We start from the raw sequence: 12,544 nt of genomic DNA on the forward strand, positions 1-12,544 counted from the left end.
TACTCAGACAACCCCACTTCGAACAGGTTTCACTAAGAATACCCTCGCTCTGGGTCTGACTGCGTTCAGGCTATCGAAAGTCTTGTCAAGAGCGAGGGGATATTCTAGAGAGTGGCCATGGGCAGTGGCTAGAGCCAGAAGAAATTCAACAATCACAGTATATCAGTCGAAGTGGAGAATTTGCCGGAAGTGTGTAAGAACAGGAAAGTGTCTTCATCCAGTACCTCTGTGACCCAAATCGCAGATTTCCTTCTATACTTGAGGAAGGAATTGGGCTTGTCAGTTTCGACAATCAAAGGTTATAAGAGTATGCTAACCTCAGTGTTTTAGACACAGAGGTCTAGACATCTCGAATAACTTAGACCTTAGAGATCTGATTAGGTCATTTGGTACGAAGGAAACAACCACAATGCAGGCCACCTGCTTGGAACCTCGATGTGGTCCTGAAGTATTTAACTTCTAGCAAATTCGAGCCTTTAGAGAAAGCCTCTCTGAGAGATGTTGCTAAGAAAACTATCTTGTTTTAGTAGCTTTGGCAACCGCTAAAAGAGCTAGTGAGCTTCAGGCTATATCGAAGAAGGTGGGATGGAGACATGGCAACGCAGTGTGTTCATTCCAAGAAGGTTTCTTGGCCAAGAATGAGAATCCAGCTAATCCTTGGCCAAGATCCTTTGAAGTTTTGGGTCTGTCTGAGTTAGTGGGTCACGAGCAAGAAAGAGTTCTCTGCCCAGTGAGAGCATTGCGGTTTTTATATGGAAAGAACAAGAGATATCAGAGGGAATTCTGATGCTCTGTGGTGTTCAGTTAAAGACCCCAGTAGACCCATGACGAAGAACGCTCTAGCCTTCTTCATGAGAGAGTTAATTAGAGAAGCTCATATGTTGTGTCAAGAGCAGAGCTTTGGTATTTTGAAAGTGAAGGCTCATGAAGTCAGGGCAGTTGCGACTTCATTAGCTTTTAAAAAGAATTTAGCCCTCAAAGAAATTATTGAATCCACATATTGGAGAACTAATTCAATATTTGCGTCTCATTATCTTAGAGAGGTTCAGACAACCTTTGATAATTGTCAGACGCTAGGTCCATACGTGTCCTCTGGTACAGTATTGGGCAAAGGAGTTACTACCCCATAACCTTCTTTTAAGCTAGTTGATTTTATTAGGTGATGGTGTTTGTGTTTTTGGTCGTCTGAGAAAAGTGTTCGGTACTTTTATCAGTCTTGTTAGTATTATCTGGTGATGGTGTGTGTGTAGTTCAGGTAAATGATCTATGACTAGCTTGAATGCCGTGGCATAAGAGGGCTGTACGGTTCTGTCAACACATTGGTCACGTCCAGTTGTCAGTTCCAGTCTTAGCTTCTTCAACATACAGGACACTTCCTTGTTGAGAGCTACTAAGGTTTAAGCAGGCTTAGAGGCAGGACCTATGAAGTCAGCTACCTTAGCAGGTAAGGAACCTAGAGTTTTAATATTTTAATAATATTTTTATACTCTAATAATGTTGCTGTCTTTGACCCACCTCCAAATGTGTCAATCAGCTATATATATACCTGCCAGGTAAGTGTCATACATTAAAATGAAGTTTTTATGTTAAAACAAAGTTTAATGTATACTTACCTGGCAGGTATATATAATTTAATTCCCACCCGCCTCCCCTCAGGAGACAGGGTTCAGAGAAATCTGGCCCAATTGGGAACGGTTCCTAGCGCTAGCGCCACGGTAACGGGGTGGTGGTTGCCTGAACTACTAATAGGTTTACTAGCGTTTGCCGCGAGTTTGAAAATTTCTGCCAGGTGGAACAGAGAATATAGCTATATATATACCTGCCAGGTAAGTATACATTAAACTTTGTTTTAACATAAAAACTTCATATTTCTCCAGAGAAGAGAGAAAGAGAGGACTGTGCAATTATGTTTGTCTATCAATTCTTTTGCTGAGAGCGAGAGAGATAAAAGAAGGAAGAAATAGAAACACCAAATGTATACCTTATCGAACATCCTGCATCAAATTTACCTTAAATTATTATCATATTACTGTATTACTCTTAGAGATTGTATTAATATAATTTCAAAGTAATCCTAAACATTAGTAGCCTTAAAGGATACGTACTACTTATAACACTTGCAGCCAAGAGAGACAGAGTTACCACTATGACAAGTATCTTGTGAAGAGAGAGAGAGATTACATACACCATTAAATTCGTTGACCATTGTATGGCATTGTTACTTTCCAGCTCCGAGCGTCACTGGAGTTGAGGTAGGGAAATTGATACAGGAAAAGACGAAGGGAAGAATTTTCATTTGAAATTAGTTATCGTATTATTACTACTTCTATTATTATTATTAGAAAATAAAATAAACACGTGCATCTACCATAAAAAATTCTCTCATCTCAGTAGAAAGAGAAGTTATCCTTACAAGTGAAATGGAAGGTCATTTTCATCTCTTTAAAATACTACCATTATGAATTTTGTAATTACAGTTTTTATTATAATTATTATTATTATTATTATAAATAACTGAAATTATCAATAAACATTTTACATACCAGTACCATAAAAATTCTTTCATCTCGGTAAAAGAGAGAGAGAGAGAGAGAGAGAGGAGAGAGAGAGAGAGAGAGAGAGAGAGAGAGAGAGAGAGAGAGAGAGAGAGTTGATTTATCTCTCTCTGTTCTCTCAAAAAATACTTATAACGCTTCCAGCGAAAGAGAGGGAAGTTACCACTATGACACATTATCTTGTGTGGCAAAAGAGAGAGAGAGTTAACCTTAATTAAAATACTATCACATGATATGAATTTTGTAATTACAGTTATTATTATTATTATTTTATTATTATTTTATTATTTGAAAGTATTAAAAACAAATAGTACAAGTATTATAAAAAATCTCGAGTTTCAGTAAATGAGAGAGAGAAAGAGGGAGAGAGAGAGATAGAGAGAGGGAGAGAGAGAGAGAGAGAGAGAGAGAGAGAGGGGGGGGGGGGGGGGGGGGGGGGGTGGGGGGGGGGGGGATTTGGGGAATTTCATGAGCACTTGATGGCAGCAACAAAACAGCTCCTTCCCCCTCCTGTCACTTAACTTGATATGTATATCTGACAGTTTTAGTACCTGGAGTTAGACTCAAAAGAAGACTGGATTTCCTTCATTCTTCCATAATTTTTTAAATTTATAAGCTAAAAATCTTACTAATTCAACTATGGTATTTTCTTTAATGAATTGATATTATTGCTGTATAAATTAATATTAATATTTGAAAATAGTAAATCATTTATTTATCATACAAAAAAACATACATCTTTGTAGGAGAGAGAGAGAGAGAGAGAGAGAGAGAGAGAGAGAGAGAGAGAGAGAGAGAGAGAGAGAGAGAGAGAGAGAGAGAAGAGAATTATTAGTTTTATTATGTGATATCATTTAAACTTATTAACACGTTTCCAGCGATGGGACCCACCAGTGGGTCACACTGTTCTCTCATTGCTGCAATGTGACCCACCGGTGGGTCCCAGTAGAACAAAATTATTTTTTTTATTTATAAAAAAAAAAACTTAAACTTTTAATTGCAATTATTATTTTAGTAGATCAGTATTGCTATCAAAGGGTTGAATTATAAAAAAAAAAAATAGAAAACAAAGTTTTATGAAATAGTTGCAAAGAAAATTTGTCTGACATTCAGTATATAAGAAAATTAGTTTTCAATTCCATTTGCTAATGAAAAATCATATCACTAGTTATGTTTGAGATTGAAACATGATAAACATAGATATGGAGTGCCATCACATGAGTCACAATATGTGGAAACCTTTCTTGACTTGATTTTGCCACTTTGGATCCTTCATTTGCTGCTAACATTTCGTAGCAGCCTCTGCATCGTTTCCTTGTTTTTCTTTTCTGTCCTTCTGCTTCTTTGAGACAATGTGAAGATTTTCCTGAAATATTCATACTTGATTTTCCTGGTTTGTTTTTTTCCTTCATGATACCACTAGTATAGTATAAGACAATAGATTCCTTGAATGCACGTAATGATTTTTTCTTGACAGCAAAGTACTTATTGTAAAGTACCCAAGCATTCACTATAGAAGTACAGCAATAAATTCTAATGCTACTTTTCTGTACCATTTTCTTGACTTCTTCAGAGGTGGAATATATGATTACATTTGATCTGATAAATCAACTCCTTTCTTGCACTTATTATAGTCTAACACACTTTGAGGTTTCTTGATAGGTAAACCAGTCCTTGTGACTTTACCTGTGTTGATTAGAGTAGCATCATGTTCTGGAACTGTTGATAGAGTCACAACATATCTTTTATCTTTCCAATTGAATACTTTCACTCCATTCTTATTTTCTAAGGCTTTAATTTCACCTCTCTTTAGTTTTGCTTTTGTAACTGACTTTGGAAGATACTGACTCTTACTGTGCCACATAGGTAAGTCTTCCGCTGAAGCAAGATACTCTCCTAAGAAACTGGAGATATAGTAATTATCTGCAAACAAAGTCACTCCCATATCCATATGATTTGCAAGGAGTCTTACTGCAAGAGATTCAGTCTTACTTAGAGGTGGAGTAGCTACTCCTACACCAGTATATAACTCCATGTTTAGAGTGGATCCATCAGGAGTGCCCAAAGTTTGAACAGTTTGCATCCATACTTATGGCTCTTTTCCCAGGGATGTACTGTCTGAAAAAGACACGGCCTCTGAAAGGCACCATACTCACATCAATTATAACATCAGATCCTGATTTATAGATTGATTGATACTGCACCAAAATCATATCTAGTAATTTTCTTATTTTCCAATCTCTTCCCACATTAGGTTCTTCATTGTTGCAAAAATGTAACATTTGCAAGAGCAAGAGGAATTCGGTCTCTACTCATTGTTTTTGGAACAATTTCCATTTTCTTACTAAAGGATGCATTTTGACCAATATAATTGGATCTCAGGGAATGGAACCAATCCCATGTAAATGATAAGTCCAATAAACTTTTAAATTTCTTCGTTATTTGTAGGAACCCACTGCCGTAATTTCGATTCTTCTTGTTACAGTAACCGGAGAAATTTTCTGCTCAGCATATCGATTGGTTTCTTGAGCAATTAGATTTATAATATCATCAGTAATTATTTTGTTTGTAAACATCAATAGGCCAAATTTGGTTATCTGTAGACGATGGATGCTCAGTTACACAAAGTTCTTCGTTTCCCAGTAAATCCATGTTGTCGAGCTTTCTTAGTCACTTTTATCCACTCGGCATTTGGTGGACTTGTGTCTTCAATTCAAAATTTTGTTCTCATTTTCTTCCTCATTTTCTTGCTCTTCTTCAGTGATTGATTTTCAGAATCATCATGGAGAGACTCTTCACTTGATGAACTGCTTCTTGTTTTCTGAATGAATATATTCATCATCAAGAAGTGTCTTCTTCAGAAGACAGTTCTTCAGAATTGGAGCTTTCATTTCTATCAGATTTTTTTTTTACTTCCATAAAAGTTGGAAGCCAACATTGTAACACCTGCAAAGATGATATGCTGTGTAAAGTTTTGATACTAAGGTAAAACAATATATAAAATTACTGATTGATTTATAGAAATTTAGAAAAGATTCAAAACTATGGGTCATATTAGGTCATTCACTGCCTAAGAAAAAAAAGACAGAAAAGGAAACCCTTACCAAACCCTCAAATATATAAATTACATATAAATAAAAAAAAAAGACAGAAAAGGAAAACCTAACCAAGCCCTCAAATACAAAAATTATATATAAATATTTATTACATGATAGCAGGTCTCATAGATACAGTGGTTAGCTACAATTAAAAAAAAAAAAAAAACTCAAGTGGGACCCACCGGTGGGTCCCATCGCACTGCAGTAATAAAATCTTCATTCAGATGCGATGGGAACACACTGGTGGGTCCACGGTTTTTTCTCACCTCAACAAAGTCTATCTTGTGAGAGACAAGCATGATCACCTCTCCCCTTGTTGTCTCCTTTGGTACTGACGATAGAGCAGTTTTACTACTGTCGCAGTACCAGCATTCAGCCATTATGGCTGTCGCAGGAAACGTGTTAAAAACTTACTAATACGTATTTAATCAAAATTAATATTTGAAAAATTAGTAAATAATCATTTTTATATCATAAAAATGTATTTAGTCATGAAAATAAACATCAAAATACACTAATTATTGATTATTTTCGCCGGCAAATTCCGCGAATGGGCGAGTCCGTCCGCGAATAATTTCTAGATAAGTTCCAAAGAAAAATCCGCGAATCCGGAGAACGTGAATACGGGGGGACCACTGTACTATGTTTATTAATATTTTTCAAATAATAGTAATAATAATAATTTAACTTGAATTTTCAAAACCTGTACGTCATAGTATTTAAATGAAATAACCGTTCCATTTCACTTTTTAAGTAAGAACAATTCTCGATCTCTGTATCTCATACTGAGATGAAAGAATTTTACGGTACATGTATAAGGTTGTTAGTATTTTCAAATATTGATAATAATAATAATAATAATAATAGTAATATATGTGTTATTACAAAATGATGTGTATAAGAAATTCTTGCCCCTCATCTTTCTTTTTAACTCCACCAGAAGCTGTCAAATATGTCAAGTATACTGTGTGATATTTATTAGTATACAAACCCACGATTTCTGATAGCCTTGCAGGCCGCTTTCCCCCATCGTGTGTGTCTTGGGGTCAGTGGCCAAGGGTGTAACATTTACCCATGTCACATTCACATGCCCTTTGATTAAGTGCACGGTAGTATATTTGTTATGATTATTTTTTAATGTTTTTCTAGTCACTTACGAGATCCCATGCACCTTGGACTTTGTAATGGATGATCCATATCAATCATTAACTTTGTCCTCTAGCATGTTTGCTGCACTTTCGGAAGACTTGACATCCACTATGTGATTGTCGATAACCTTTCACTAATACTGAATCGTCAAGTGAGAACTGTCTAAAGACATGTCTTTCTCTCCTGGTTTTGCGAGAAGATTGGGAGGAGTTTCTCTGCAGCTGGCGACGATGACATTAGTAACGCTTTTCCCCGAGAGCACACGGTATTGGTGGCTCAATCCTTTTCTCACATTCAGAAGAGTATGTTGTACTGGAAGATAGATGTGGTCTCATAGGACCACATTTGTCTTTCTACCTTTGGGTCTTTCCCCACAAGTCCTTGAATCCTTTTTTCTTGGACTTGTGGTGGCTGCTCAATAAGTTGTGTTTTCTTAACCTGGTTCCTTTAATAGGACAGGCTGCATCTTGCCCAAGGTGTGCAGTTCTGGAGGTGAGAAGGATTTGAGAGTGACTGGCCTCTCCTCCTCCTCCTTCCTCATTATTCTACTTCTCTTCCTTCGGGTTGAGTATAGGATTCAAACTTACACTTGATGGACTGGTGTCTGATGTGGTAAGTCTACACATTGAGCAACCTTTCTGTTTTTCTTATCAGAATCATAGAAGCAATCCCACTCCTTCCTCTAGCAAGGGGAGGAAGGGGACTGGCAATTAGGCAAACCCTTCTTGGATCTTTGCCTTAATGCCTCCGACTCTTAATATTCTTCCCAGCCATTTTCGCATGAGTTATGATTCCTCTCATTCGAAAAGGTCCAGAAGTCACACTCTTGATCATGCAGTTCTTATACTCTGATCAAATTGTCAGAGGTGGGATACTCCTCCTCCTTGCTCTTTAACCCAGGAGTAGTAAGTAGTCTTGGTATGCTGAACTCCAGTCAGTTAAAGAGACTCACTCAGATTCCCTCCAACCAGTGAGTGTTCCTATTGAAAAGGACCGAGGGTTGTATATTGGTAGGAACAAATCACAATTTTTTTAAAGTGAGTTGCATTTTTCCCAGCTATACAAACCTGGGCTGAAAGGCAAAGTGGAATGCTTACATCCAGACAGGAGGGTCTCCCTGCCTACCAGACAGTAGTTACTGCCCAGCCACCTTGTTTTCCAGCTTTATAGTTTTAGCAGTCGTGTTCCAGTTTCTCCATAATCATATTCCTATTGTAAAAGACCTCGTGTTAGTATACTATTCAGGCAAAATACAATTTACTTTAAAAATTGTAATATTTGTTTATTCTTAGCAGCTGCTTTGGTCCAATAATCAAGCACAGAGTAAATACTTGAACAAAGTGTTGGGCATTGCGTTGCATGAACCAGCCTTTCTCACTCTACCAAGAGGAGTCTCCTGTCTTGGCAGACAGGCATTACTCGGATATTGTTGTGTAACGAGGGGATGACTGAAGTGTTTTTCAAGGTACTCTTGTAGTAGTTAATACCTTATCTTTGTTTGCTGTTCTTGGAGATGCCATTTTGGTGTTACAATTTCTTGTGTATAATTGATGAATGAATATTCAGCCATATCACGGATACCTTAGCTTTGATATGTTTTGGGAAGGGAATGATTATACATTTATGTAATGTGTATTACTAACGCATTAAGTAATGTACTGTATACTGTAGTATTGGTATGACATTGCCTCGCTGCATTTTCAGGGGAGAAAATGACTAATTTTTGAAAAAACCTTACTTTTTTTCAGAGGAGGAAGAGACTACTCGCCTCGTCAAGGCATGTCTGATTTGACAAATGACCCTAACACAGTAAATGCACGTATATTTGTTGGAAGTATTAGTGCTAATATGACAAGAGAAAAGTTGAAAGAATATTTTTCGCAGTATGGAAAAGTTATCGGTGAGTTACTCTACCATACAGTAATGCTGTTACCTTTATTAAATAAGATTTTTAGTTATGCAATTTACCAAGTAATTACATAGCTATGAGTTTCACTCATCGGCAGCTAGAATTTTGGAAATTCATGGTAGCACCAGTTTGTTTTAGCTAGGTGACTGACACCCCCACTTCCTGGTAAGAGAGGAACTAGCTTGGCTCAGAGCTTCATATTTTTGCCAGCTGGTGATAGCACCAAGTTGTTAGCAGCAGTAGTTTTTGGAAATTTTTTACTTCTCATTTGGTTGTATTTTGCAGCAATTGGTAGCTAGTTTTGGCAAAATTAGGCATTGTAAGGTTTCTTGACTGACCGATTTCCCAATTTTGACTTTTTTTTTCTTTTTTTTTTTTACTGATTCGGACTGCTAGGCTTTGTTGACTTGCTTTGACTTGTCAGCATGACCAATTCTAGTTCACATAGTGTTGGTTAATGCAGCGAATGCTGCGATATTAGATTAACGAAATCCTCTTATGACCTGCATACTCTATGCACGAACTGTAGAGGTCAGATTTGTACCCAGAATTGACTTGTAATGAATGTGTAATTTGGGATAGCAAAATGTTTTGGGAGAGGAAGCAGAAGCAGAGGCTTCTACTGAATGGGAAGCAGCAAGCAATGGACGATTATCAGGAGAGAGAGGAAGACGAGGGGTTAGCTATATGACAGGAGTGGTGGGGGTGTGTTACCCGACCACGGATTTAGGAGTCTTCCTATGATACCTTTGCCTCCAAGCAAACTTCCTCTACTGCATCATGGACCAATCACAACACAACGATCTTCTAGATTACACTCATGGCCCTCGGCAAGATGGGCATCAAGGGAAACACGGATTTTACCGCACTTCTTATCCTGCATCCCCAGGCACTGCTTAACTGGGCCAGGATTCTTTAGTGATTGTAATTCTTGGGTTTGCATTATATATCTACAAACACAAAGAACACAACGTACACATATATCAAGCAAATAAGCAACAAGAAAAAATCGCGGAAACAGTTCTGGCGAGAGCAGTGAGAACACGTCTATCCAAATTGACGGCTGAAAGAAAATTGGAATGTTTATGTTCAGCAGGGAGAAACTCCCAATGACCGGACCAGTAGTTAACTATCAACTGCCTTGTTTTAAGATTTCAGAGCCTGTGTCCAGGCTCCGCCTTAATTAATTCCTATTGTAAAGGACCTCAGTTTTGTTTACTTAAGAACAATAGAGTTTACTTTTAAAATCTGAGATTTTTATATATACTTAGCAAGTAATTACAGAACGGGAGCCTATCCGCCTTGCCTCACATGGACATAAGAACACAAAGAAATTGATGGTTTTCATTCCTTGTATTGTACCTTCTCCATTCATACATATTCCTTTTCTTCCAACTTCCTATCCACCCTCTCCTAATTGTTGTTTTATGAGTGCTGCAAGATCTTCCTCCTGTTATACCTTCAAACCTTTCTACTCTCAAATTTCCCTTTTAGTGCTGAATGACCTCATAGGTCCCTGTGCTTGGCCTTTGGTCTAAATTTATAATCCATTTTATTTCATTCTACGAGCTTACAAGAATATATGAAATTTAGATGGAAGAAGGGAGAACCAAAAGTGGGAAAAGAGCTGTTCATATACACAAAAGAGGATGCTTTGCAATGTGTAGAAATTACAGCGAAGTGATAATATGGAAGCATAGTATGAAAATATTGGGAGAGGTACTGAAGGAAAGGCTGAGAAAAATTAAATTGTTCATTGTACATTGGCTTTATACCAGGAATCAGAAACAAGAGCAGTCTCTTTAATGAGCTATCTACTACAAGAAAAATACCATGCAAAGAGAAGATTTTAACACATATGTAAATGTGTATCTCAAAATGAATTTGGCAGGGTACTGGGGAAAATAATTTAATAAGTAAAAAATGGCCACAAGTTTCTTTGGCGCAGTCAAGTTTTCTGTACAGAGTAGTGCTGTATGAAGCTCTTAGCCACAGCCCATGAAACTTTCAGCCATGTCCCTTTGGTGGCCTGTGTTTTTGGTACCTATAGTGGTGCCAGATGTATGATCATGGCTAACTTTAACCTTGCATAAAAAAAAAAAAGTACTGAGGCTAGAGGGCTCTACAATTTGGTATATTTGATGATTGAAAGGTGGATGATCAACATACCAATTTGCAGCGCTCTAGCCTCAGTAGTTTTTAAGATCTGAGGTTTAAATGCTTTCTCTCTCGCTCTCTTGTCTTTTGCTCGGTTTTTGTAAGAGTGTTTCAAGTATATAATTTCCTCTGTATAACGAGTTGATGATATTTCATACATTTTATCATTTCATTGTAGGTTCTATCACTTACATTTAATTTTTTGTCCATTAAAGAATCCTAATTATGATTTTCATTTATAAATTCATTTTAAGGGTATTTGAATATGAATTATTGTTTATTCCAGGAGTGTCAATTACTAGAACAAAGTTTGGATTTGTGCAGTTTTCAAAAGAAGAAGAGGCCATGAACTGTTTACGGGCAGGATCAACAGCCTATATAAATGGCCAGAGAGTTGGTAAGTTGCTTGAGATTAAAATTTATGTATTTTAGCTTTTGAAAATATTGATTAGTTTCATAGAGGAAGAAAACAGCGTAGTGAAATGAGAGGTTGCTAATGGATAGTCTTGAATTTTATAGATCTATAATATAATAGTAGTGCCATTCTTTTATAACAGATGTGAAGCCTGCCAAAATTGGTGGTGGTGGTGGTCCAGGAGGTATGGGTGTAGGACCTATGCCACCCTCTGTGGGTTTGAGGAGGAGCCATTACGAGAATGAAAGAGGAAGGTCTCCTTCTGTGGGGAGGGCCGTAGATGATTACTATGAATATTACAGGTACAATGTTTTATTGTTTATTATAACAGGCGTGCTTCTCTTTTGAACTTGTTAATTAGCTTTTTTTTTTCCGTACCTTACAGTTATCTTAGTAAATACTGGTTGGTGGTTTCTGTCAAGAATTTTAAGAGGTAATAAAGTGAACATTTATGATTAGCCAGTTATAAGCATTCTAGTAGGTAATTAAGTGAACATTTCAAGGTAATATGTTAGGCAAGTTATCATTTGAACTTGATTGTTTAAAAAAGGAAACATGTTAAAAATATTACCAAATCAACGTAAATCATGTGGTGTTAATGTACCATAATGAATATCCTAAAACCAAATTGTTTGCACATCTTTAATTCTTTCAGTCGAGGAGCCCCAGAAGAACGTCCTCGTGACCCATATGATGCGTATGACGACTATTATCGTTCTTACTATGATAGATATGATGACTATCACCGTAGTCGTACGTCTGAGAGTGAAACTCATACTCCGAGAAATTACCACAGTTATCAAGAACCTCTTGATCCACTGGACCCCAGCAGGCCTAATGATGTGGAGATAGTAGTGCCAAATAAAATGCAAAGGTACCAACTGTAGTTATTTTTTTTCATTACGTAATGTGAAGTTAGGCAGATATATTGAAGATTGCTCTGGCTATTTATACAGTAAATTTTTTTTTGTTGTAAGTAATTATAGTATTTGACATAGACGATATCTTGTGTTTTGTATTCTTTCAAGTATTGATCTTCATATACTTTTTCCTTTCATTAGAGATTATGCTGAGAGTATTGAGGCACAGTTGAAGTCATTCAATCTCCTTGTGGATCTCCTTTTTCCACCACCTGACATACCCCCTTCTCAAGTCTTAGTTGATCTCTCCAGAAGAAATACATTATACGCCATATTTGTCACTTCCGACAATGAAAGCCACCGCTCCTTGACCTTGAATATTTTGCATGGCACTCCACAAG

At 37.0% G+C, this 12,544-nt stretch overlaps 1 protein-coding gene across 2 annotated transcripts in view; it reads left to right on the forward strand.

Annotated features, from left to right (window-relative positions):
* LOC135214929 (nuclear receptor coactivator 5-like) overlaps positions 1-12,544 on the forward strand; it is a gene marked incomplete at its 3' end in the record, with an annotated part of 32,389 nt that extends 19,845 nt beyond the window's left edge. Inside the window, 5 exon segments of one of the 2 annotated variants that reach the window (XM_064249416.1) lie at positions 8,551-8,702; positions 11,155-11,265; positions 11,426-11,585; positions 11,939-12,157; positions 12,345-12,544. In XM_064249416.1, the coding sequence (XP_064105486.1) occupies positions 8,551-8,702; positions 11,155-11,265; positions 11,426-11,585; positions 11,939-12,157; positions 12,345-12,544 (842 nt within the window). 2 annotated transcript variants of the gene reach the window in all.

This window comes from Macrobrachium nipponense, chromosome 46, assembly GCF_015104395.2.
Source record: "Macrobrachium nipponense isolate FS-2020 chromosome 46, ASM1510439v2, whole genome shotgun sequence".
Lineage (NCBI taxonomy): Eukaryota > Metazoa > Arthropoda > Malacostraca > Decapoda > Palaemonidae > Macrobrachium > Macrobrachium nipponense.